This window comes from Bos indicus, chromosome 4 (assembly GCF_029378745.1).
Source record: "Bos indicus isolate NIAB-ARS_2022 breed Sahiwal x Tharparkar chromosome 4, NIAB-ARS_B.indTharparkar_mat_pri_1.0, whole genome shotgun sequence".
Lineage (NCBI taxonomy): Eukaryota > Metazoa > Chordata > Mammalia > Artiodactyla > Bovidae > Bos > Bos indicus.
Window position 1 is genome coordinate 78,302,466 of NC_091763.1, and position 24,588 is coordinate 78,327,053.

Sequence of the window (24,588 nt, forward strand, 5' to 3'; positions counted from 1 at the left end):
GACAAAGATTTTAGTTCCTCCTCAGAGGCTCAGGGTTCCTCCTCAGAAATGGCAAGGACCTAACAGAAGCAGAAGATATTAAGAAGAGATGGCAAGAATACACAGAAGAACTATACAAAAAAGGTCTTAATGACCCAGATAACCATGATGGTGTGATCACTCACCTAGAGCCAGACATCCTGGAATGGAAGTCAAGTGGGCTTTAGGAAGCATCACTGCAAACAAAGCTAGTGGAGATGATGGAATTTGAGCTGAGCTATTTCAAATCCTAAAAGATGATGCTGTGCAAGTGCTGCACTCAATATGCCAGCATATTTGGAAAACTCAGCAGTGGCCACAGGACTGGAAAAGGTCAGTTTTCATTCCAATCTCAAAGGAAGGCAATGCCAAAGAATGTTCAAAGTACTGTACAATTGTGCTCATTTCACATACTAGCAAAGTAATGCTCAAAATCCTTCAAGCTAGGCTCCAACAGTATGTGAACCAAGAACTTCCAGATGTACAAGCTAGATTTAGAAAAGGCAGAGGAACAAGAGATCAAATTGCCAACATCTGTTGGATCACAGAAAAAGCAAGGGAATTAAATAGAAAAATCTACTTCTGCTTCATTGACTACACTAAAGCTTTTGACTGTGTAGATCACAACAAACTGTGGAAAATTCTTAAAGAGATGGGAACACCAGTCCACATTATCTGTCCCCTTTATGCAGGACAAAAAAGCAACAATTAGAACCAGACATGGAACAATGCACTGGTTCAAAATTGGGAAAGGAGTATGTCAAGGCCGTATACTGTCACCCTGCTTATCTAACTTGTATGTGGAGTACATCATGCAAAATGCCAGGCTGAATGCCTCACAAGCTGGAATCAAGACTGCAGAGAGAAATATCACAACCTCAGATATGCAGATGACAGCATCCTATGGCAGAAAGCAAAGAAGAATTAAAGAGCCTCTTGATGAGGGTGAAATAGGAGAGTGAAAAGCTGACTTAAAACTCAACATTCCAAAAACTAAGATAATGGCATACAGTCCCATCACTCCATGGCAAATACATGGGGAAAAAAGTGGAAATACTGGCAGAGTTTATGTTCTTGGGGTCCAAAATCATTGCAGATGGTAACTGCAGCCATGAAATTAAAAGATGCTTACTCCTTGGAAGAAAAGCTATGACAAACCTAGGTAGCATATTAAAAAGCAGAGACATCACCTTGCTGACAAAGGTCCATCTAGTCAAAGCTATGGTTTTTCCAGTAGTCATGTACGGTTGTGAGAGTTGCACTATAAAGAATGCTGAGTGCCAAAAAATTGATGCTTTTTAATTGTGGTGATGGAGAAGACCTTTAAGAATCCCTTGGACAGCAATGAGATCCAACCAGTCAATCCTAAAGGAAATCAACCCTGAATGTTCACTGGAAGGACTGATACTGAAGCTAAAGTTCCAATTCTTTGGCCACCTGATGGAAGAGCCAACTTATTGGGAAAGACCTTAATGCTGGGGAAAATGAGGGCAGGAAAAGCGGGGACGACAGAGGATGAGATGGTTGGATAGCATTACTGACTCAATGGATATGAGTTTGGGCCAACTCCACGAGATAGTGAAGGACAGGGAAACCTGGCGTGCTGCAGTCCATGGAGTTGCAAAGAGTCAGACGTGACTTAGCAACTGAACAACAACATGGGCTACAGATAATATTCGGAGCCATGTCCTTTGGGCTGTTTTGCAGATACTGAAATCCCCACCAGGTGGAAAAAGTTAACTGAATGCTTCCACAGGCAAGTAGACCCCAGACCTGTTGGAAGCAGAGGGCCAAAGATGCTGACTTCCAATTAGCTCACCACCAACCAATCAGAATACCCACAGGCTGATCATACACCACCCCTCCCCCAACTTTGTCTTTAAAAACTTATCCGTGAAAGCCTTGGGGAGTCTAGGCCTTTTAAACTCTAGCTATCTGTACTCTTTGCTTGCTACCCTGCAATAAGCACTGCACTTCCCTTCACCACAACCCGGCTGTCAGTTGATTGGCTTTACTGTGCACAGGCAAGCAGATCCCAGCTTGGTTCAGTAATATAAATAGTGCAATAGCCATGAGTTGAATATTAACTTATCAGACTGACCCCGAAAACGGCCTAAAGCCCACGAGATTTACAGATAAAGCTTTCTGAATTCTAGGTAATAATAATCCTGACATCATATACATTTTTCAAGGGAACTTAACAGTTTCCTGATTCACTTTCATAAATTTCAAATACATAGTATAATAAAGATGCAAACTAATCCCATTCATTCATCTATATGTAGTTATATATATAGTTTACTGTGTATATATATATAATACAGTAAATATATTTATTACATGTATGTATATATAAAACTGAGCATACTGAATCAGTGCAGAATTCAAAAATAATAAACAATGTTTGAGTTTAGTGCATTTGAAGACCATAAAAATAGTTTAATTACTAGGAAACCTATTAATGTAATTGATCATTTCATTAGGTTAAAGGAGAAAACATACTGGTTAATTCAGCAAATTCCCCCTTTAATTCAATGTTTATAACATAATTCTAAACTAGGAATAGAGTAACACTAACTTTTTTTTTAAACTGAAATAAACAGCCTCCACTATCCAATAGTGGAAAACTAAATCCAATCTAATTAAGGACAAGGGCAAGATCTCCTTTTACCACTATTACTTCATATTGCTCTGCTGCTGCTGCTAAGTCACTTCAGTCGTGTCTGACTCTGTGCGACCCCATAGACAGCAACCCACCAGGCTCCCCCGTCCCTGGGATTCTCCAGGCAAAAACACCGGAGTGGGTTGCCATTTCCTTCTCCAATACATGAAAGTGAAAAGTGAAAGTGAAGTCGCTCAGTCATGTCCGACTCTTAGCGAAACCATGGACTGCAGCCTACCAGGCTCCTCTGTCCATGGGATTTTCCAGGCAAGAGTACTGGAGTGGGGTGCCATTGCTGTTTTAGCCTATTTTATAAACACACAGAGAGAAAGAAAGGAAAGAAGGGATGGAGGGAAGAAAGGGTAGAAACTTAAGACATGTAACCATTCAATTTCTTGTTAGAAATAACATATTATACAGAGTGAAGTAAGCCAGAAAGAAAAACACTAATACAGTATACTAACGCATATATATGGAATTTAGAAAGATGGTAACAATAACCCTGTATACGAGACAGCAAAAGAGACACTGATGTATAGAACAGTCTTTTGGACTCTGTGGGAGAGGGAGAGGGTGGGAGGATTTGGGAGAATGGCATTGAAACATGTATAATATCATGTTTCACAAAACGAGTCGCCAGTCCAGGTCCGATGCACGATACTGGACGCTTGGGGCTGGTGCACTGGGACGACCCAGAGGGATGGTACGGGGAGGGAGGAGGGAGGAGGGTTCAGGATGGGGAGCACATGTATACCTGTGGCAGATTCATGTTGATATATGGCAAAACCAATACAATACTGTAAAGTTAAAAAATAAAAAAAAAATTTTTAAAAGGAATAACATAAAAGCTCCCCCTGGCCAAAATTGGGTTAATTTGAACATCAAAAAGAATCACAACTGTAATTGATTATATCACACTGAGTCAATAAAAATCTATAAGGACACAGTTCAGTTCAGTTCAGTCATTCAGTCATGTCCGAGTCTTTGCTACCCCATGTACTACAGCATGCCAGGCTTCCCTGTCCATCACCAACTCCAGGAGTTTACTCAAACTCATGTCCATTGAGTCGGTGATGCCATTCAACCATCTCATCCTCTGTCATCCCCTTCTCCTCCTGCCTTCAATCTTTCCCAGCATCAGGGTCTTTTCCAGTGAGTCAGTTCTTTGCATCAGCTGGCCAAAGTATTGGAATTTCAGCTTCAGCATCAGTCCTTCCAATGAATATTCAGGACTGATTTGCTTTAGGATGGACTGGTTGGATCTCCTTGCAGTCAAAGGGACTCTGGTGTCTTCTCCAACACCACAGTTCAAAAACATCAGTTCTTTGGTGCTTAGTTTTCTTTATAGTCCAATTCTCACATCCATACATGACTACTGGAAAAACCATAGCTGTGACTAGATGGACTTTAGTTGGTAACGTAATGCCTGTGCTTTTTATATGCTGTCTAGGTTGGTCGTAGCTTTTCTTCCAAGGAGCAAGCATCTTCTAATTGCATGGCTTCAGTCAGCATCTGCAGTGATTTTGGAGCCCAAAAAAATAAAGTCTATCACTGTTTTCATTGTTTCCCCATCTATTTGCCATGAAGTGATGGGACTGGATGCCATGATCTTAGTTTTCTGAATGTTGAGTTTTATGCCAATTTTTTCACTCTCCTCTTTCACTTTCATCAAGAGGCTCTTTAGTTTTTCTTCACTTTCTGCCATAAGGGTGGTGTTATCTGCATATCTGAGGTTATTGATATTTTCCCAGCTTGTGCTTCATCCAGCCTGGCATTTCACATGATGTACTCTGCATATAAGTTAAATAAGCAGGGTGACAATACACAGCCTTGACATACTCCTTTCCCGATTTGGAACCAGTCTGTTGTTCCATGTCCGGTTTTAATTGTTGCTTCTTGACGCTCAGGACACAGTGATTCCTCCCAAAAGAAGAGAGCAGAAAAACAGGGAAAGCTCTTTTCACAGAAGAATGGCAGCTGATAAACATGGAAGGAATTAGATCATTGGAAAGTCACAGATTTGCAGTTCCCAAGGATAACAGATTCTGAGAGGGAAACAATGGAAGATAAAACAACTAAGTGACAGGTTATTGGGAAATAGAAATTTGTCCCTGTTATTAATTGTGAAGACAATGTGTACCTTTAGATGGAGACATCACCTTAACAGGCAAGTAACATAAATAAAATTAAAAGACATAACAATCTCAAATATCTGTATCTTAATATCTATAATAATATATAAAGATTCATACAAATTGGAAAAAGAAGCACTAAAACCTTGCCTGGGGAAGAGGTATTCGCAAAATACAGGTAAAAAGGATTTACAGAAACAGCCTCGCTGCTCCTTTTTACCTTCACTGGTAATGGATAGGATTGCATCTACCTGAGTATCAAGAAACCCAGCAACAGAGGCTTCATTAATCTGGGGTATTTTTCCCACGAGATACCCACAAGGATCCACCTTTCCTCGCACCTGCCATTCCCAGCCTGCAGATTCCTGTGCTTGGTCCCAAGACTGTTAGAAGAAGTGGAAAGGCAAAGGGCAAAAGACTTGTGCCCACCTAGCCTGTCCTTTCTTATCCAGGGAACATCTTTCCCAGAAGTCATTCTCAGAGGAGTCACTTAGTCACAACTACCTACAAAGAGTCAGCCTCCAGGATCCCTCTTCCTGTGACAAAAGAACAAAAACAGACTGGATAAAGCATAGTACTTGGTACTGAATATTTGGAGGCTGGCACCCTCACAGGCTGTTAGCATATGTTGTTACAACTTTTCTGAACATTGACTCTTTGGGGTGTCTGAGGAACCTAATGAATCTCTAGATTCATTAATTCTGCTTTGGGGAATGAGTTCTATGGAAATAATGTGAAATGCAGTTAATGGTTTATGTATATTGATATTCATTAATCCAATATTTCTAATTGGCATCTCTCCCCAGAATAAAAACAAAAGAATAAAATTAACTTCAATGCCCAGTAATAGTTGGATGGTTGAAAATACAAGCTTGGTTGTCAGATAGCCTACCTGTATAAGTTGGCCAAGTCACAGAAATTCTTCATGTCTCGTTTGTAAAATTAATTTTTCCCACATAAGCACTTAAAAGGATTAAATAAAATTTTGTATTTAAAATATACCTCAAATACCACAATAAAAATTAATGTATAATATGGGGCTTCCCAGATGATTCAGTGGGTAAAGAATCTGCCTGCAATACAGGAGACTCAGATTCAATCCCTGGGTCAGGAAGATCCCCTGAAGGAGGGCATGCCAACCCACTCCAGTATTCTTGCCTGGAGAATCCCATGGACAGAGGAGCCTGGCGGCTATAGTCCATAGAGTCATAAAGAGTTGGACACAACTGAAGGGACTAAGCACGCAGCCACGCAAACGCATAATACGGGGACTATCCCATATTATAACTTCCCAGTCCAATGGTTAGGACTCTGTCCTTTCACTGCCAACGTCCCAGGAGTCAGGGAACTACAATCCTGCAAGCCAAACAGCAAAAGAAAAAAAAAAAAAAAAGCATAATAGACATATACCTGGAGTATTACAGAGATTATTATATAGCTGATTAAAATAACGTAGAAATAGAATATTAAAAGTTGTATATCAAGAAAATGCATGTTGTTAAACAAGAAATTGTGTTTCTAGTGTGATTTTAATTTTATAACATATATATGCATTAAAATACACTAAAAAGCCAATGGTTATTTTATCTGGTCATTGCAAATTGTTGTTACTTTATCCTTTGCACATGTTTTTTTTTCAGATTATCTATCTGGTATAATCATTTTCATATAGATCAAGGGTCAACAAACATTCTTAAAGGGCCAGTTAGTAAATATTTTAGACTTTTCAGGTCTTATGGTCTTTGTCTCCACTACTTGGCTCTGCTGTAGAGAAAATAGCCATAGAGAACATGTAAATGATGGCTGTGACTGTGTTCTAATAAAAAACTGTACAAAAACTGGAGGCAAGTCAGCCCTAGTCTGTAGACTCTTGCTTTAGATAATGATACATACGTGCTGTATTTAAAAGAAAACAAAAATTTTAAGTGGTATAGCCAAAAATTGAGAAAAGACGAATTTTCCTAGTGGTGGGTGGGGATGCAGAAGGTGACGAAGGCTTGCACAGTGTTTTATGGATAGGAGAGAACACAGCCATTAGAGGGGAAGATAGAAAGGAATCCCTTGGTGGAAGAAGGAATCGAACTGATGGGGTTTTATTTGAAAAAGAAAGACTGAGGGCAAACTATATACACACAACTTTCATCTCACTGGATTTGCCCTGAAAGCTTTTGGCCCATTTCCCAGGGCATACTGAGGCAGTGGGAGGCTCCCAGGATGACTGCAAAGCCAGTTAGAGAACAACCTTGGAGCTTATCACCAAGGAGCCACGGAAACTGCCAGTACCCCCGGCCACTATCCAGCATCCCAACACAGGACTCAGTGACCTCTACTCAGTGGCACCCTGGCACACTAATACCTCACTCCTCTTAAAAAATTCTGAGTTAACAGAAAATTTTTATTATTGAACCAAAATTCCCTACCCACTAGTTTTTGTTCCAGACTTGGAACAAGTACCTCTGCCACCTTTCAGATTTTAAGTATTTGAAGCCATGATCATGGTCCTTTCTTTCCATCTTAGTAATCCACAAAGCACAGTTTTCCTAGATCAGAAGTTACAAACTAGATATTTACAGTTTTGCCTGGTTGAGCCCACTGAGTATTATAAAATCATTAGATTGAATTAGTGAAAAAAGAATCCTAAAATTATAGAATTTCTCTTAAATATCGAGTATTTTGGTTTTCTTGGAAAATTCAGATGAACTAGCAACACTGGATCACCATCCCAGTGTCAACACTAGCTTGAAGCTGACTAACGACCAGCACTGTAACCAAGCAGGATCCTTTGGGGTCTTTCCTCTTATTCTCTGCTTTAGCTCTTCTCTGAAGTACTATAGAATAGATAACAGTATCTGATGCATATTTCCTGAATTGTTTTGCAGATATGAAAACCCCCCACCAAATAGAAGCTTTAGGATGGACTGGTTGGGTCCCCTTGCAGTCCAAGGGACTCTCAAGAGTCTTCTCCAACACCACAGTTCAAAAGCATCAATTCTTTGGCTCTCAGCTTTCTATATAGTCCAACTCTCATATCCATACATGACTACTGGAAAAACCATAGCCTTGACTAGATGGACCCTTGTTGGCAAAGTAATGTCTCTGCTTTTTAATATGCTGTCTAGGTTGATCATAACTTTTCTTCCAAGGAGCAAGCATCTTTTAATTGCATGGCTGGAGTCACCATCTGCAGTGATTTTGGAGCCCAAAGGAAATTAGTCCTGAATGTACATTGGAAGGACTGATGTTGAAGCTGAAACTCCAATACTTTGACCATCTGATGCGAACAGCTGACTCGTTTGAAAAGATCCTGATGCTGGGAAAGATTGAAGGCAGGAGGAGAAGGAGACCACAGAGTATGAGGTGGTTGGATGGCATCACCGACTCAATGGACATGAATTTGAGTAAACTCCAGGAGCTGGTGATGGACAGGGAGGCCTGGTGTGCTGCAGTCCATGGGGTCGCAAAGAGTCGGACGCGATTGAGCGACTGAACTGAACTGAACTATTAATAGTGGATGATAATGAGCACATAGCCCCAGGCTTCCTGGAGCCTAAGAACCGATAATGTTAACCTCTCCCACACCACCCTGTTCCATCACCATCAGCCAATCAGAGAACTGTGCACAAGCTGACCACCTACCTTGTGATCCCCTTCCCACACGTGGCTTTTAAAAATGCCTTGCAGAAACACTTTGGGGAGCATGGGGCTTTTTAGGGCATGGCCCTGCAGTAAACCTTTCTCTGCTGCAAACTCCAACATTTGTTTGTTTGGCCTCACTGTGCATTGGGCACAAGAACTTGCCCTAGCAGCATTGGTTTCCAGTACAGTCCCCTTACCTGCCTCCGACTCTGAAACCCACATCTGCCTGCACCCCAAAGATATCCACGTTTCATGCCCTGCCCTAAAAGAGCTAGCAAAGGAGCTGCAGAGCACTGAGCCAGGAGCCCAGAGACAGCTTCCCACCCCAGGTTTAACAACTGTGACACTGGGAGATGATGGTTTTGTCACATGGAATATTAGGGGGTTAAGTGGGATGTGGCTGAGGTTCCTTCCCCAGCCAGCATTCTATGAATCTATAAATGGCTTAGCTAATTTTCAAATCTCACTGAGCTCATTGCCTGAAAAATGCCTGAAGTCATGAGTTGAACCTGCTAATAGCACTTTGGAAAAAAAAATAGATTTGAAAAATAAAATATCTGGATCCCTCAAAAGCCATTTGCAAATTCATAACAAGATGAGCCAAATGTAAAAAACAAAGTCATTCACCCTCTTTCGCCTCTAAAATGAAATTTCAAAGGTGAGAATTCTAACAATGAAGAAAAACTTCCTACCCTAAAGCTTAATGTTTCTATAAAAATAGCCCATCAATGACATTATTCAGTAGAGATAAATGAACCCTGGAAAAAGAGAGGGGTTCTGACCACACAACTACAGTGAAAGTGAGCTTGACCCTTCTTCAACCCAATTCCTACCCTCCCCAATCACTCCCATACCTAGAGATACCAATGTTGGTTTTATTGCTGTTGCTGTTGAGTTACTAAGTTGAGTTTGACTTTGTGACCCCAAGGACTGTGGGCAGCTAGGCTCCTCTGTCCATGGGATTCTCCAGGCAAGAATACTGGAGTAGGTTGCCATTTCCTTCTCCCAGGGATCTTCCCTACCCAGCTATCGAACCTGAGGTTCCTTCATTGGCAGGTGAATGAATGCTTTACCCCTGAGCCACCCGGGATAGATTTATTTCTCTTGCCATAAATCCTTAACTTTATCTAGCTGAGACGATTCATTCAATGCTTTTTCCAAGAAACTAAAAAATATGCTAGGTTAGCATGATCTATACCATTTAACCTGGAGCAAGACACAGATCTCTAGAAAGAAGGGTTTGGCCTTTGGTCTTCTTGCCTCCTCTCTCCTCTTGACCAGAATTCCACCCCATCTGAAGAGCTATGGCATCACTCTTTCACAGCATAAGGCAGGCAAGCAGGCTGGGGCCTGATGTCCAGGGTAGTCTGTGAATTTCAGACACTTTTGTGCACCAAGCCAGGCCATTCACTTCACCTGCTCTTGGGAGCCTCTGTGTCCTGAGCAGGTGGTGAGTCTGATTAAAAAAAAAAAAAAAAAAATAGTGCTTCTTGCTCTAGAAGATTCTCTGGATCAGTGGAAAAAATTTTGTGGCAAAACCTCAAGTCAGGAGGAGCATGTTCGTATAGCAGTGAGTTCTCACGTAAGACTTAGTGCCTTGACCCTAAGGTGCCTAAGATCTAGGATAGTAACATTCAATTTTGATAAAATTAAGCTTAATTGAAGAATATCACAGTAAGTAAGTTCTAAGTCCCTGACAAGGGTGACGTCTGTTTAATGAACAGGAAGCAACACTATAAATTTGAGGACCTCACTCTAAGAATGTGGCTGTGTATCTATTCACCATAGTAACCCAGTCCCCACCCAACTGCAGGGTGTGTAATACATTCTCCATTAAGAGTGTGAAAAATAAAATTACCACTCTTAAAGGGCACGACTTTTTCAGTTTGTCTCTCAAACTAGATGTTTCTCCACTGCAGGGACTTAACTCTGCTTTGTCTTTTGCACATTTTCATCCTAAGCTGTAAGCAGATTTATGTCTGGATAGAGAAAGCTCACACAACATAAAGACTTGTCATAAAATAGAAACTCAAATGTCTTCTGAGGGAATAAGTAATTGAAAATTACTTGAAAACAGTTAACAAGATTTTAAAATATATATGCATATATTTCTATATCTTAAATATATTTCTATGTACTTGAATATAGAAATGTGCATATACATACATACAATGAATTTTTAAATTTTGGTTTGTGGTCCAACAGTTCCTTGGTCAAATTTCTCGTCAGAAGCCTGAACGCCTCCTTAACACTCACTATGCATATGGTGATATTTTTTCCTCTATTCTGGGAAAAAGAGGAAAATAACAATTTGTGATCTTCAACTACTTCTCTCAAGGATGTCACATCATGATGTGAATGCATGTTTCTAAGAAAAATAAATTTTACTCGCTTGCAACAAAAGGGTGGCAAATGCTCGCAAAGTTCCTGTGGCAATACCTCACCAAAAATTGTGCTTGGTTGCCGTTGAAAGTTCAGTAAAGATGGGAGCAGCATCACCAATAGGACCCCTGTTTAAATTAGGAGTGGATAACTTCACTGCCAATTACTTCTCTCATTGGAGTGGTTCTGTAACAGAGAACCTCTCATTGTTTCAAGCAGACACCAGGTTTAAGCAAGATCCCCAAGAGTAGCCCACCAAAGTCAAGAGTCCATATTTGCTCAGGTATCTACATTTGCAAAATGAACGGATCACATAAGCAGAAAGAGAACCCAGTGTAGGAACATATACATGTTGTCTTCTGAGCAGTTACTGCGTTCTGCTTCTGAGCACTGTTCTTGGCACTTAGGAGAATCAGCGAACAAAGCAGATAGAAATTCCTCTCCCATGAAGTTCACCTCTCCCATCTTTCTGTCAATACTTACCGTTATGACACACAGTTCATGGATGTGCACATTGTGCGTAATGCCACTCTAGAAGCAATAAAATACAGACCGGGCTTCCTGATGGCTCAGGGGTGCAGAGTCTGCCTGCCAATGCAGGAGATACCTGGTTTGATCCCTGATCTGGGAGGATCCCACATGCCTGGAGCAGCTAAACAACTACTGAGCCTGTGCTCTGGGTCCCGGGAGTCACAACTACACGGCTACTTACCACAACCACTGAAGTCTGAGTGCCCTAGAGCCTATGCTACCCAACAAGAAAAACCACTTCAATGAGAACCTTGCTCACTGCAACTAGAGAAAAGTCCTTGAAGCAAGGAAGACCCAGCACAGCCAGAAATAAATAAATAAAATTATAAAAATAAATAAAAGACAGACCTTCTCACATCATTCATTTAACATTCAGTATGGTACCTCCAGTGGCCAATACTGGAAAAATGTCAAAATAAGGATACAAAAATAAGGGTGACACAGTCCTTAACCTTGAGGAGTCATCTTTTAGTAGGGAGGCTGAAAGGTAGGAGCATTAGTAACACACGTACAATGATGCTCATTACACAGAAGCTCAGTGGGGGAGAGTCATATCTATTGAGAAATGGAGTGATGGCTTCTGTTACAAGCTGAGATTTAGGATAGATCTTAAAAATGGGCAGATTTATAGAAGGGTAGAGAATCTAAGAGTAGAAAAAGTATGTATGGAAAAAGTACATAATTATAGGAAAGCATAGAGCATGTTTGGAGAAATGGGGGGAAAAGTCCATTTGTCTGTCCTGAGGTCAAGGGGTATATCAGGCATAGAGCAGGCCACAGCCCATAGACCAATGAGGCTAGCCTGGGTAGCTGGTTCTTTGTTGCATAGAATTTGGCAGCTTGCAGGGTTTTGAACACAGGAGTAACAGGCTCACACTGAAGATGACAAAGTCACGTGGCCCAGAGAAGACAGAGGCGGGAGGGCAGAGAGCAGTTTTATAAAGTCCTGGCAACAACAGGAACAACGCAGAAGGGACCTTGTGAACAACACAGATTCAACAATAACTGAGTGACCTGCAGCTGCTTGTTTGGATGCTGAGGAGGAAGCAAAGAAAAGTTGGAGCTTGGTCAGAGAGTGCCAGCCAGGATAAATGACATGGAGACCCCATGCCAACCAGATGCCCAGTAATAAAGCCCCCAGCCCCCACCTTGAAGAGTGAGGGAAACAGGGAAAGAAAAGGAGTGTTCTCAGAGGATCCAGACACCTAAGAATACCATCCAAACTCCAACCCAGAGGATCATAAAGAGATTTGTATCCTATAAAGAGTGTCCACTATGTTCCAGGCATGGTTCCAGGCACTGACAAAGAGATGGATCCTTGATCTAAGTTCATAAGTTAGAAGGGGAGATGGACAGTAGACACATAAGTTAAAAAAACATGTAAACAAAGCAGGTGGTCCTAAGGGGTGTAAGAATAGAGGGCAAGTTGATGGAAGAGAACACAGTGTAAACAGATGGTCAGGGAAAGCCTTGTGGAAAGTCTGCTGTTTCATTAACATAGGGGGCAAGCTTAGGGAACTGGGAGACATCTCCCAGGTTGAAGGAACAGCATGTGAGATAAGAATGTGCCCCACATATTCTAGGAAGAATGAGGAGATTGGGGACTGGGACCCGATGTACAGGATAAGAAGAGAGTGAGGCAGGAGTGGGAGGCCAAGAAGTGAAAGTGAAAGTCACTCAGTTGTGTCTGACTCTTTGCAAGCCCATGGACTATACATACGGTCCATGGAATTCTCTAGGCCAGAATACTGGAGTGAGTAGCCTTTCCCTCCTCTAGGGGATGTTCCCAACCCAGGGATCGAACCCAGGCCTCCCACATTGCAGGTGGATTCTTTACCAGCTGAGCCACAAGGGAAGTCCACAAATACTGGAGTGGGTAGCCTATCCCTTCTTCAGCAGATCTTCCCGACCCAGGAATTGAACCAGTGTCTCCTGCGTTGCAGGCAGATTCTTTACCAATGGAGCTATCAGGGAAGCTAAGAAAGGGGTCTGAATTTCATTGCAAGCAGGGGGATTGTAGGCAAAGAAATACAGTAAGCCCCCTACATACAATTGAGATCCACTCCAAGAGTGCATTTGTAAGTCCAATTTGTTCGAAAGTCCAACAAAGTTAGCCTAGGCACTCAGTTAACACAACTGGCTGTACAGTACATCACTGCTGCTTTTATGCTTGCTGCCGGACATCCCGAGCTTAAAATAAAGATACTGTACTCTAGAGGATACTGTACAGTGAAGTACATAAAAGCACAACCACGTGTAGAGGATGTACGCACGTAACAATGTACGCCAGACACGTTAACTAACTTACGTAATTGAACATGTGAACACATGTTTGCATCTTTGAAAGTATCTAACTTGAAGGTTCATATGCAGGGGACTTACTGAAACAGGATTTGTAATTGCTGTGTGTTGTGCTTACGCTACATGCCAGCACCTAAAACAATGACTGACACCTAGCAGATATTTAGTCAGTATCACGTGGACTGCTGTAAGAGAAGAGATTTGGACAAGAAATGCAGGAAACTGGTTAGTGGTCAAGTGCAAAAGGCAAGTGATCATGGTAGATTAGATAGGAGTGGTGGTGCTGGATGGAGCAGGCGAAGCAAAGAAGAGTGACTTGCTGAAAGCTAGACTGGGATGAGAGAGAAAGAGAAACTGGGGACTCAAAGGCATTTGGCCTGAGCAACTGGAAAGACAGTTGTCCCTCACAGAGATCACTCCCAGGGCAGGGAGGGTGGAAGCAGGTTTGGGGCGTGAAAATCCAGAGTTGTGTTTTGCACCTGTAGATTTAACTTTTGTGTGGCATTCAAGGGGTGGTGCTGCTGGTGGCATACGTAAGTCTGGCATTCTGGGAATGAGTCAGGATGGGGGAATAAACGAGATCATCAACAAGAAGGCAGTGTTGAGACTGAAGGAAGGAACACATAGGTAAGAAGAGACCTGACAGCCAGGCCCTTCCTGGAGAAGTCCATCACGTAGGGTCAAAAATCAGTACATCAGCAGGGATAAAAACTCAGGGGCCATCAAGAGAGCCTAAGAAAGCAGACCCAAGGAGACAGTAAAAACAAAAAACAAAAAACACCAGGAGAATCCAGCATCCTAGAAGCCAGGAGCATGAGAAAGAGGGAATGGTCCTGGGTGTGAGATGTTGTTGGGAGATCAGAACACTGGGATGGAGAACTGACCACACAGGAGTACAGGGCAAAGAGCACTGGTGGTCATCATGGGAAGAGCAGAAGGAAGGGGACAGAAGCCTGGATGGGATGCTGTCGAGAGAGGCCAAGAGAGAGATGAGGCCAGGGCACCAGAGAGCCTCAAAGGAACTGACAGTGCTCTGCTGCATGGCAGTATTTGTTTTTGATTCATCATCTACATATGTGCTAAACGTGTCATTTGTCTGAATCAAACATTATACATTAAAATATGTCTTTACAGGCTAAGACAGAGAAACCCAGTGTAGAAAACTTTTTCAAGCTGTGTTACAGAAGAGGAAAGAGACCATCCATGGTGGGGAGTATGGAGTCTGTATGGAGGAAGGACCTATAAAATGTAATATGTTAACAGCACACTTGTGTGCCAACCATGTCTGTAACTATTGTCCCCTCTACCTGCAGGTGCTGTGTCTGCTTGTGGACAGAGGCGGCACCGAGGGCTGGGGTGGGGAGAAAATGCCAGCAAAACCCTCAATTATTTTTTTTCTCAACTTTGAAAAACTCACTTCCACAAAAGTGTGATCGGAAGAGAAGGGGAAGTTTGTTCATTAAGTAGTTTTAAGTTCGAATGGCAACGGTGGATTTCTTTGGTGGTCCAGGGGCTAAGACTCTGCACTCCCAACGCAGGGGGCCCAGGTTCAGTCCCAGGCTGGAGAACTAGATCCCACAGGCAGGATCTGAGTCTGCACGTCACAACTAAAGATCCCACGTGCCGCAATGAAAATCAAAGATCCCGCGGCAACTAAGACCTGGAGCAGCCAAGTAAATAAATATAAATATTTTAAACAGTTTTGATGGCAAAGGGCATTAGGGATAACAGTAAGGAAAAAGAAAAGTCCTTTTAAGGATAAAAACCTATTGATTGTGTCCTGCAGCTCTTTGGCTGATCAGTGGATTACAGGAAGGAAGATGACAAATGGCTGGTGGGTCCATTAGCTCTGGTCCTGACAGTAAGCAAGCCAGGTCTAATGTATCTCCCCACGGTTTTTCCCTTTAACCTGAATCTCTGAGTTCCAATATGTAGGACTGAGATTTCTGTTTCTGAAACTGCTGTGACTTAAACCCCCAAAAGCAAAAGCAGGAAACGTTTGTGCAAGTTAAATGGGTGTCAATTTAAGGACAAAGTGATTGAATTACAATCCCTGGCCGTGGATGTGAATTTTAGTCTTTTTTTTTTTTTTTTCCTTTCACACTCATGATATTTCCCTGACATCTGTGCAATACAAATAGATCTAGAAAGTGTGAAAGGGAAAATCTGCTCTACTAAATATATAAAAGGGACCCCGCATGAAGTCTCCATGATAGCATTCGTCATCACAGGCCCAGATGGCGTCCTTTCCCAGATCTCCCCACCTTCCCCCACCCCCAATATCAGTTTAAGTTCCATCCACTGAATTTGCCCCAAAATACTGCAATGCAATAGATGCCTGATAACACCAGGAGAGCCCATGTGTACCATGGACTCTCATTTTTCAGTCCTCTTTGTGCATCAAACTTGGGGCCAATAAATCAGGAAAAGCATCCTGTGAGCAGCGCACATCACTTACTGCCATGGAATCCAGATGCTTCCTCCAGTGACCTGGGAGCTCAGTGGTCCCTGTGACGTCTTGCCAATGAGTTGATGACATTACTGTCATCCCACGTTGGCTGCTTATCATTTTCCCTACAGTTCTCAATTCACAGAACATGACAGGCACTTACCAATACCCACACGACCAAACATTATGGGATGAGATATATATTGGTTTGGCCAAAAAGTTTGTTTGTGTTTTCCCATACCATCTTGCAGGAAAACCCAAACTTTTTGGCCAAACCAATAAATCTCCTATCTAGGACTTGGTTTCTTCAAGTATTTAAGGAGGCTTTAAGACACAAATGTCGGTGGTCAGAAAGTCTGTGAGACATAAATGTGTACCATAAGCAAAATCAGCAGGCGAGCTGGTTTGCCTCTATCTATCCTTGCATCTTCACTTGAGAAGCAACGCTCATGAAAAATGAAAAGGCTGAGACAAGGAGGAAAGTTATGAGGCTCTGACACCTGTATTTGGTGGGGTAGAGTGGGAGTGGGTGGGCAGTGCTTCTACAGGCATGTTTTATGGATGTGACAGGACATCAGTGTAGTTAAAAAGAAGAGGCAAAAACAAACAAAAGAGCAAAATGAGAAGCAGATAGAAATGGAAAGGTACATTGTTATGAATCTTAGGAAATACTTTTGAGTGTAAGAGTTACTCAGCTGGAAGACACACTCAATGACCAAACTAAAAATGCTTCATAGTAGCTCTTGGAACCTTTGACCATTAATCCCTAAAACTCTAAACATCTGACCCACTGCCCTCCTCACTGGGATCAGAAACTGCCACAAACTTTTCCCTTCAATATAGTAAATTCAGTTTTACAAATAAGAAAGAATTACTGTATTTACAGAGAACAGTAACAGAGAACTTAAAGGGATTATTAGATCCCAGAGACTGACCCACATGGCCTTAAGTATCTCTACTCTCTATATTGCGAAGTTAAATTCTCATTAATATTTTTCACCCTTCAACTGGTAAAATCGCATAAACCAAGAAAAACAATCACAGAATCATGCCGTTAATCCTTTGGGACTACTTGCTTCAACTCCCTCTTTTTGAGGAAGAAGAAACTTAACCTCAGAGAGGAAAAGTGATTTGATAAACACACCCCTGAACATTTCACACTGTGTTCTCTACAAGTCCTTGAACAGCAACATACCCAGGACTGGATTATAGAAATGGTACGTGGGCACTGAAATTCCGGATTTCCTAACCATAACCTGTGCTGTTTTCTAGGACGGACAGGAAGGAAGTGATGGGAGAGAAGCAGGGGTCTCTCTGTTGGGAGATCCCATCAGGGTGAGAGGGGCAGGAAAGAGGGTTGTCTGTGGGCTAACTGCTGGCTTGTTTCAGAAGCTCAGCTGATGGTGGTTAAAAGTGATTTGAACAAACAATGGGTCTGGTCAGTGGTTTCCCCTGGATGAGTCTGTCATCCTAGCAAGCTCTGGGTGGTGAGACCAAGAGGTGGAGAGAAGGAGGGCTGAGGGATGCTCCCCTTTCTAAGTGCAGGTAAGGGCGCACAGAGTGCTTGTACTGGACATGTTTCCTTCTAAGGCCACAGCTAGAAAGGGCAGTGATCACCTCGATTTTCTCAACATGGACAATCCAGGTCATCCAAGTGAAAAATAAAGAACCCAAACCTCCAGGATCTGAACTTGCAGTCTACATGGGTGGGGCTGGAGCCTCTCTCTGCCTGGATTTGAGTCCCAGATCACTGGTTCCCTTCAGCATCTTACATAACCTCTGATTTGCCTATCTGACTCATGAAGGGAAGAATTCCCACCTACCTCCTGCCTAAACAAGTAGAGGGCTTTTTTTTCTGATCTGAGGTCCACAGTCAATATTCCTGAGAACACACCATGTTCGGGGCAAAGTCTGAGGTGTTAGAGAGATGAGACAAAAGAAGCTAAAATGCCCTTGTCCTCAAGGAGTGAGACTGGGGGACTGCGCCCATTCACAACTCAGGTAACTGCAATATGATAAGTGCTGCCTTAGCGGCATGGACGAAAAGGCTGTGGGAAAACAAGACGGGCAGTGATTCATTATGCTTGGCAGGTATTATTATTCCAGGATGTTATTTTGATTGTAACTTAAAAAAAAAAAAAGAGCACACTACTGGGGAAAATTGTGTGGATCAGCATAAATCAATAACCAAATACCTCAATAATCCCTAAACTGTAAAAATTACTATAAGAATTTGAAAACACTTTGCTTGCCTGTTTAAAATAATTGTTGCCTTATTTTTATAACAGGCAACAGTCCTAATAAGTTTTATGAGCAATACCAAATACTATTGGGGAAAGTAAGTGGCAGGCTACTAACAATTGCTATGTAGAATTAAACAGTTATACTGAGTCTTTCATTAAGAGCAAACAAACAAAATCAATCATCGGAAATCAGCTACAAAAGACAGGGCGGGAATTGCTAATTAAGCCACAACAAGGAGAAAAGTCTGTTATCCAGTTAATCCAACATTCTACTCTATCCCCCATCCCTATTAAATCTCTTGATATAGTGGACAGAAAATGACCTGTTTGAGTCTTTGGCTAATTTCTTTTATGGGAAATTTCTTTTATGGGGTTAAAAACAATGCAGGTGTAAAAATAAACCATAAATTCTATCATCAATCCCTGGTGCATATAGTTTGGGGCTATAATTAGCCTTGCTAAATTTAGTAACTTTTCTTACTTCTCCACCATTATCACACAATACTGGAACTGGATAGAAGGACAGAAATCAGCTAGTCCAACTTACATTACAGATAAGGAAGGAGATGCCTGAGACTTGCCTTCCCGTGATCACATCTGGCCTTTTAGCATTTCCCATAATAACAGTAATACTGATGCAAGTACCATAGTAGGTAAATCTTAAAGCAGTCTTTGAAAACACCCATCTTTCAAAGCCAGAAGTGTGAAAGGAACCAAGTGATGCTACATACACACATCACAGCAGCTGCAGTCCCTCAACACTGATGCGGTGATAGGCTATTTCAGCTCAGGATGTGGTCTCCTTATCCAGTCAATAACGTCACAATCTGAACAAACTTAGGCAATTTGCCTCTATGAAATAACTACCCCAGACAAAAACAGCAGTCATTCCACAGAGCTGCCAACTTGTACTAGCCTGGGATCCCAGAATTAGTCAGAACACAGTTTATTAAGCATAAACTCTAAAGTCCAATATGCCTGTAGGTAGGTCTAGGAATTAAAACAGTGCTATATTGTCCCAATGCCACACTCCGGAGGAGGCAGCAAGCAGAGGAAGGGGGCAACAGGGAATTCTACACATTATATTTCTCTACCAAACAGGCACACACACCATACCAGGGTAGACATGTGGACTCTAATCCCTTCTTAGTGGAAAACACACATTTTCAAAATGAATCCCCAATCTAGAACGAATTACCGTAATAGCCACAGCCGGAGCGAGTCCGCTGAGGAGAAACGCAGATCTGGCCACCTGCTTTGAGACGCCTTGGACCACGACACTGCCGGGGTCTTTAAAGGCTGGCCTTTTCGGGTAGGGCATCTGCCCTCCTAAATCGCCTTAAGATTCCAGGAAAAGAGAGAAGATGCCTCTCTTAGTCTTTGAACTATGCTGCTCTTCCTGTATCCATTTCTGCTGAACACAGCCTTATCTTTTCAAAGAGAAAAAAGATAAAAACAAGAGGAGAATTGCACCACTGCAGATCCCAAGAGAAGTAAGCACAAAACTACAGCAACGTCAAATAATATCTTCAGCAACTAGGAAAATCCCCACATGCTGTCTGGTGTCAGCCCAATGCAGACTGGGGTGCGCTGTGCCCGGAATCACAGGAAGCCGGGCAGCTCTGCAGCCTGTGTCCCTGCCAGCTCCCCCCACGCGCTGAAATTCGCCAGGAAGAACTTATGATGCCCAGCTTCTGTATGCAAGACAGGCAGGCAGACCACGCACCCAACACTCCGCGACTCGGCCAAGGGGCCGCGACATCAAAAAGGCAGAGCCATCAGAAGGCACGGGAGGCACGGGGGTTTGAACCCTCGGATTTTGCTGCATTGTCACGAACTAGGAATGTAGGGGTAGGAGCAACTGCACCTCCAGCCAAAAATGGACCGGGCGCGTTTTTCCCGGCGGCGCCCTCCCCGCCCGTGTGCAGGTCGCAATACGGTAGGCGACATGACGGGCTGCTCCCGCTAAAACTCGGTGGCAGGCCAGGCAGAGCAGCCTGGGACAGGGAGGCGCTGAAGCAGCACCCACATCGCGCATCCTCCCCGCCTGCCACCACCCAGGAGAGCAAGGGCCGCACCTGCCACGCTCCCCCTGAGCGAGCACGAGCAAGCGCTTGCGGGGCTGCAGGCGCTCACTGGCTAACCCTGGGCATTGCTTGGGACACAATTGTCTAAAAGGGAGCCCGAGGCAAACCCAAATCCAGAGCTCTAGTTCATAAGGGGTGGGTGTGGGCTGGTAACGGGGATTACGTAGGTCTCTCCGCCCCCTCCCCTGATACCTCCTCACCACTGGGAGGGCGCCGGGGGCCGGGGGAGGCGCCACGAACCCGCTTGGGGGCCTCTTTGTTTCTCTCTGTGCCCTGCAGGAGGGCCCGGTGTGCCAGTTGTACCCAAACCGGGGTCGTCACCCAGGGATGCCTGCCCGGCCCGGGTGGCGGCGCTCCCCAGGCTGACAATTGAACCTCGCGGGAGAAGCAAGAGGGTGGGGAGGAGGGTGGATCCCAGACCCTGGGGAGGGAGGGCGCGCTGACGGGGCCTCCGGAGCCGCTGGGAAGCCACCCAGAGGAGGGCGGGGGAAGGGGCGGTAGGCAGAGTCCCCGCCCGGAGCCCGCTTACCTTGGCAGCTCCGGCCTGGGCACAGATCATGCTCCCATCCGCGCGCAGGTTAGAGACGGGGGGCGCTCGTGCCCTGCATGGTGCGCCGGACCCCGGGGACCTGCCGGAGGTGATGACCGTGGCACCCACCCGCTCTCGTAACGCTCTGGGTGCCGGGGGAGAGCGGCGGCCACCGCCGCGGTGGAGGGGCGCGTGCGATTTGATGAGTGTGTGCGCTAGGAGAGGGCCCGCTGGGTCAGAGACGCACTGGATTCCTGCTCCAACAACCGCGCCTCATGCGCGGTAACGCAGCGCACTTCATCGCTTTATCCTCCCGCCCGCATCCCCTCCCTCCCTGCCTGTTCCTCTGTGGGTACCAGACTCTGGAACCAACCACAAGCCGGGCTTGCTCTCATTAACGCTGCCCCGCCCTGCAGCCTCCGCGCACCCCTCTCCCCCGCCCCTGCCGTAAATATATATTGATTCTTGTTACCGCCGGCCCCATCCTTCCAACACTCGGCACGCGTACTGGGCATATCCAGCCCCAACCCTTTTGTGTGTGTGCAAACAGTGCGTTCAGAAAGGACGTGGTACAGACACCCCAGCGGGTACCCTATGACAGGTGTTCCTGGCCTCGTTCTTACACACTTTCCTGTTTTGTATCATTGTGAGCACTCACACCTACCTGGGCACCTTCTTGTCCCCACATGGCAAACACACAAAACAAACATGGTAATTACAAATGCAAAGGATGAAAATAGCCCTCTTCCCGGGAAAATCTATTGTTGGGCAAGACTAGCTTTCAAACTGGGTTTTACATTGAACTGCACGCAGTCAGAATGCTGAAACTAGAAGGACATAATCTCCAGACTCTGACTTTCTGACCGAACTGCATTCTTCACAAAGCTTTTCTATTTCTCCCATTCCCAGTTCAGCATCGTTTACATTAGATGTTGTTCACATTCTGAGAAGTTATCTTCTTTTTTTTTTCTTCCCATGTGTTGAATGTAATCCTCCCTAAGCTAAACAAAAGGCAGGCCCTGACTCCAGACTCCTGACTGAACACCAGAGGACAGAAACCCAAGTCCCAGATTGTGTGATGGGCTGCTTCTCACGACTCAACTCTTGGTTTTGAGTTCTCGCTCAAAGCCAGAACTTTCCAGAACTGGAAGCCTTGGAAGATAATGAAGGCAGCTTCACCAGCTGTCCCCCTTTCTCCAAGGAGACACACACATATTCATCAGGACTTGACTTTCCTCATTCCCCTGGAGATGGGGGTGCCAGGCCTCCCCCTTCCCTGACGGACAGCCCCTCTCTTTGCCTGTTGCCCTTAGATCTCCCAGTCAGATGAGATAAAAGCTGATTACTTTTCAAATCTCAGCTAAGATCCATGCAGAAAGCTGGACATACATTTCTCCAAAAGACTTTTACAGTTCAGTTATTATTGACTCAACTGACTTAATTATTCAATTACTCCTAGGTGAAAAAAACCCTCCAAGAACAAACTAATGCAGGCTGCAGCAGTAAACAGCAATATCAACCAACTGTGTGATGTTTCCAACCAGAGCTTACATAAAAACAAGGACTCTGCATAAACCAGCATCCACGATTTCTAAATTAGCACAGGATCACCAAACCATAATAAAGGATAATCCCTTTAATTAATAAAAGCCAATATTTCATAATAACTATAAAGAGAAAGTAACCTTTAAAAATTATATCTTTTTTTTTTAAAGAGAGAACCAATGACAAGATTTTGGAGAAAACCAGTAAACCATTCTTCCCAAATTAAAAAAAAAGGATAATTCTTTGCCTCCACTAATTACCAGGATGTTCACCTCATTGCTTTCAGTGATGAAGCATCAACTTGGCTCAGAGATCCTTCTCTCTGTTCTCTCTGTCAAGGAGATAAATTGACAAGTTATATCTCTCATAAAAGTTACTGATGCAATAATTCTGAGATGTGCTTTATTTGTGCTTTATAAGAAGTGAAGAGCTTCTTTTCTTATACTGAAGGCAAAAGTACACAAAGTTTCCCATTTTCACGTGTTGAATAGATAAAGTCCTTGTCAAGCACCTTCTACACGCCAAGTCCAGTGGCAACATACACACTCTTGTATTTTGTCCTGTTTCTCTCTCATTTCACATGATCTTGTTTATTGCTCATGGTCTGAGAATAGCATCATCTTACTTTATGGACGTGAAAAACAAGGCTACATGGGGCTCTATAATTTCCTTACCATCTCACTTCCCCCAGAAAACCTCAAATCTAAAGTAAACTGACATCAGCTACCCTAATCTTAAATGAGGCATATTTGGTGGAGAAATCTCGACTTGCCATGGATTTTGAAATCGTCCATTTATTAGTCACATTTACCAAGCCTCTAATACACTCCAAAAACTGTTAAAATACAATAATAATGTCACAGTCCCAATGTCCCCAACAATACTAATCTCACATAATGGTGTAAGATGATGTGGGTATTTGGAGAAGTCTTTTTTAACTTTTATGCAGAGTACATCATGAGAAACTCTGGGCTGGAAGAAGCACAAGCTGGAATCAAGATTGCCGGGAGAAATATCAATAACTTCAGATATGCAGATGACACCACCCTTATGGCAGAAAGTGAAGAGGAACTGAAAAGACTCTTGATGAAAGTGAAAGTGGAGAGTGAAAAAGTTGGCTTAAAGCTCAACATTCAGAAAACTAAGATTATGGCATCTGGTCCCATCACTTCATGGGAAATAGATGGGGAAACAGTGGAAACAGTGGCAGACTTTATCTTTTTGGGCTCCAAAATCATGGCAGATGGTTGATTGCAGCCATGAAATTAAAAGACGCTTACTCCTTGGAAGGAAAAGTTATGACCAACCTAGATAGCATATTACAAAGAAAAGATATTACTTTGCCAACAAAGGTCCGTCTAGTCAAGGCTATGGTTTTTCCAGTGGTCATGTATGGATGTAAGAGTTGGACTGTGAAGAAAACTGAGCACCGAAGAATTGGTGCTTTTGAACTGCAGTGTTGGAGAAGACTCTTGAGAGTCCGTTGGACTTCAAGGAGATCCATCCAGTCCATTCTGAAGGAGATCAGCCCTGGGATTTCTTTGGATGGACTGATGCTAAAGCTGAAACTCCAGTATTTTGGCCACCTCATGTGAAGAGTTGACTCATTGGAAAAGACTCTGATGCTGGGAGGGATTGGCGGCAGGAGGAGAAGGGGATGACAGAGGATGAGATGAGGCATCACCGACTTGTTGGACGTGAGTTTGAGTGAACTCCGGGAGTTGGTGATGGACAGGGAGGCCTGGCATGCTGCAATTCATGGGGTCGAAAAGAGTCGGACACAACTGAGCGACTGAACTGAACTGAACTGATACATACTCTGTGTACTATCATAATGCTGGTGCAACCTTGTGTTTCCATCTTTTATAATTCAGGGTCCAGCAGGATGCAGGGAGGGGTTGGCATGCCTGCCCATCTCAGGCTACATGCAGGGAAAGACAAGCAAACAGAGCAAGTGGTGCCTACAATGCTGAAGAAGCTGTGACTTGGGGTGACCAGGGGCTTCACCTTAAGGAACAGACCTACATCATAATGTCAGTAGTAAAAACGTGGTATTGTTGGAGTTGTGCTAAT

At 43.6% G+C, this 24,588-nt stretch overlaps 1 protein-coding gene across 6 annotated transcripts in view; it reads right to left on the reverse strand.

Annotated features, from left to right (window-relative positions):
* HECW1 (HECT, C2 and WW domain containing E3 ubiquitin protein ligase 1) overlaps positions 1-21,289 on the reverse strand; it is a 481,556-nt gene extending 460,267 nt beyond the window's left edge. For 2 of the 6 annotated variants that reach the window (XM_070788041.1, XM_070788042.1), the window contains exon 1: positions 20,971-21,289. In XM_070788041.1, coding sequence (XP_070644142.1) covers positions 20,971-21,000 — 30 coding nt within the window. In that variant the 5' untranslated portion in view covers positions 21,001-21,289. Of the gene's footprint in view, positions 1-19,552; positions 20,319-20,432; positions 20,520-20,970 lie in introns of those variants that run through there. The other 4 variants (XM_070788040.1, XM_070788039.1, XM_070788038.1 and 1 more) reach the window with 4 other exon arrangements.
* Positions 21,290-24,588: the final 3,299 nt, after the last annotated feature.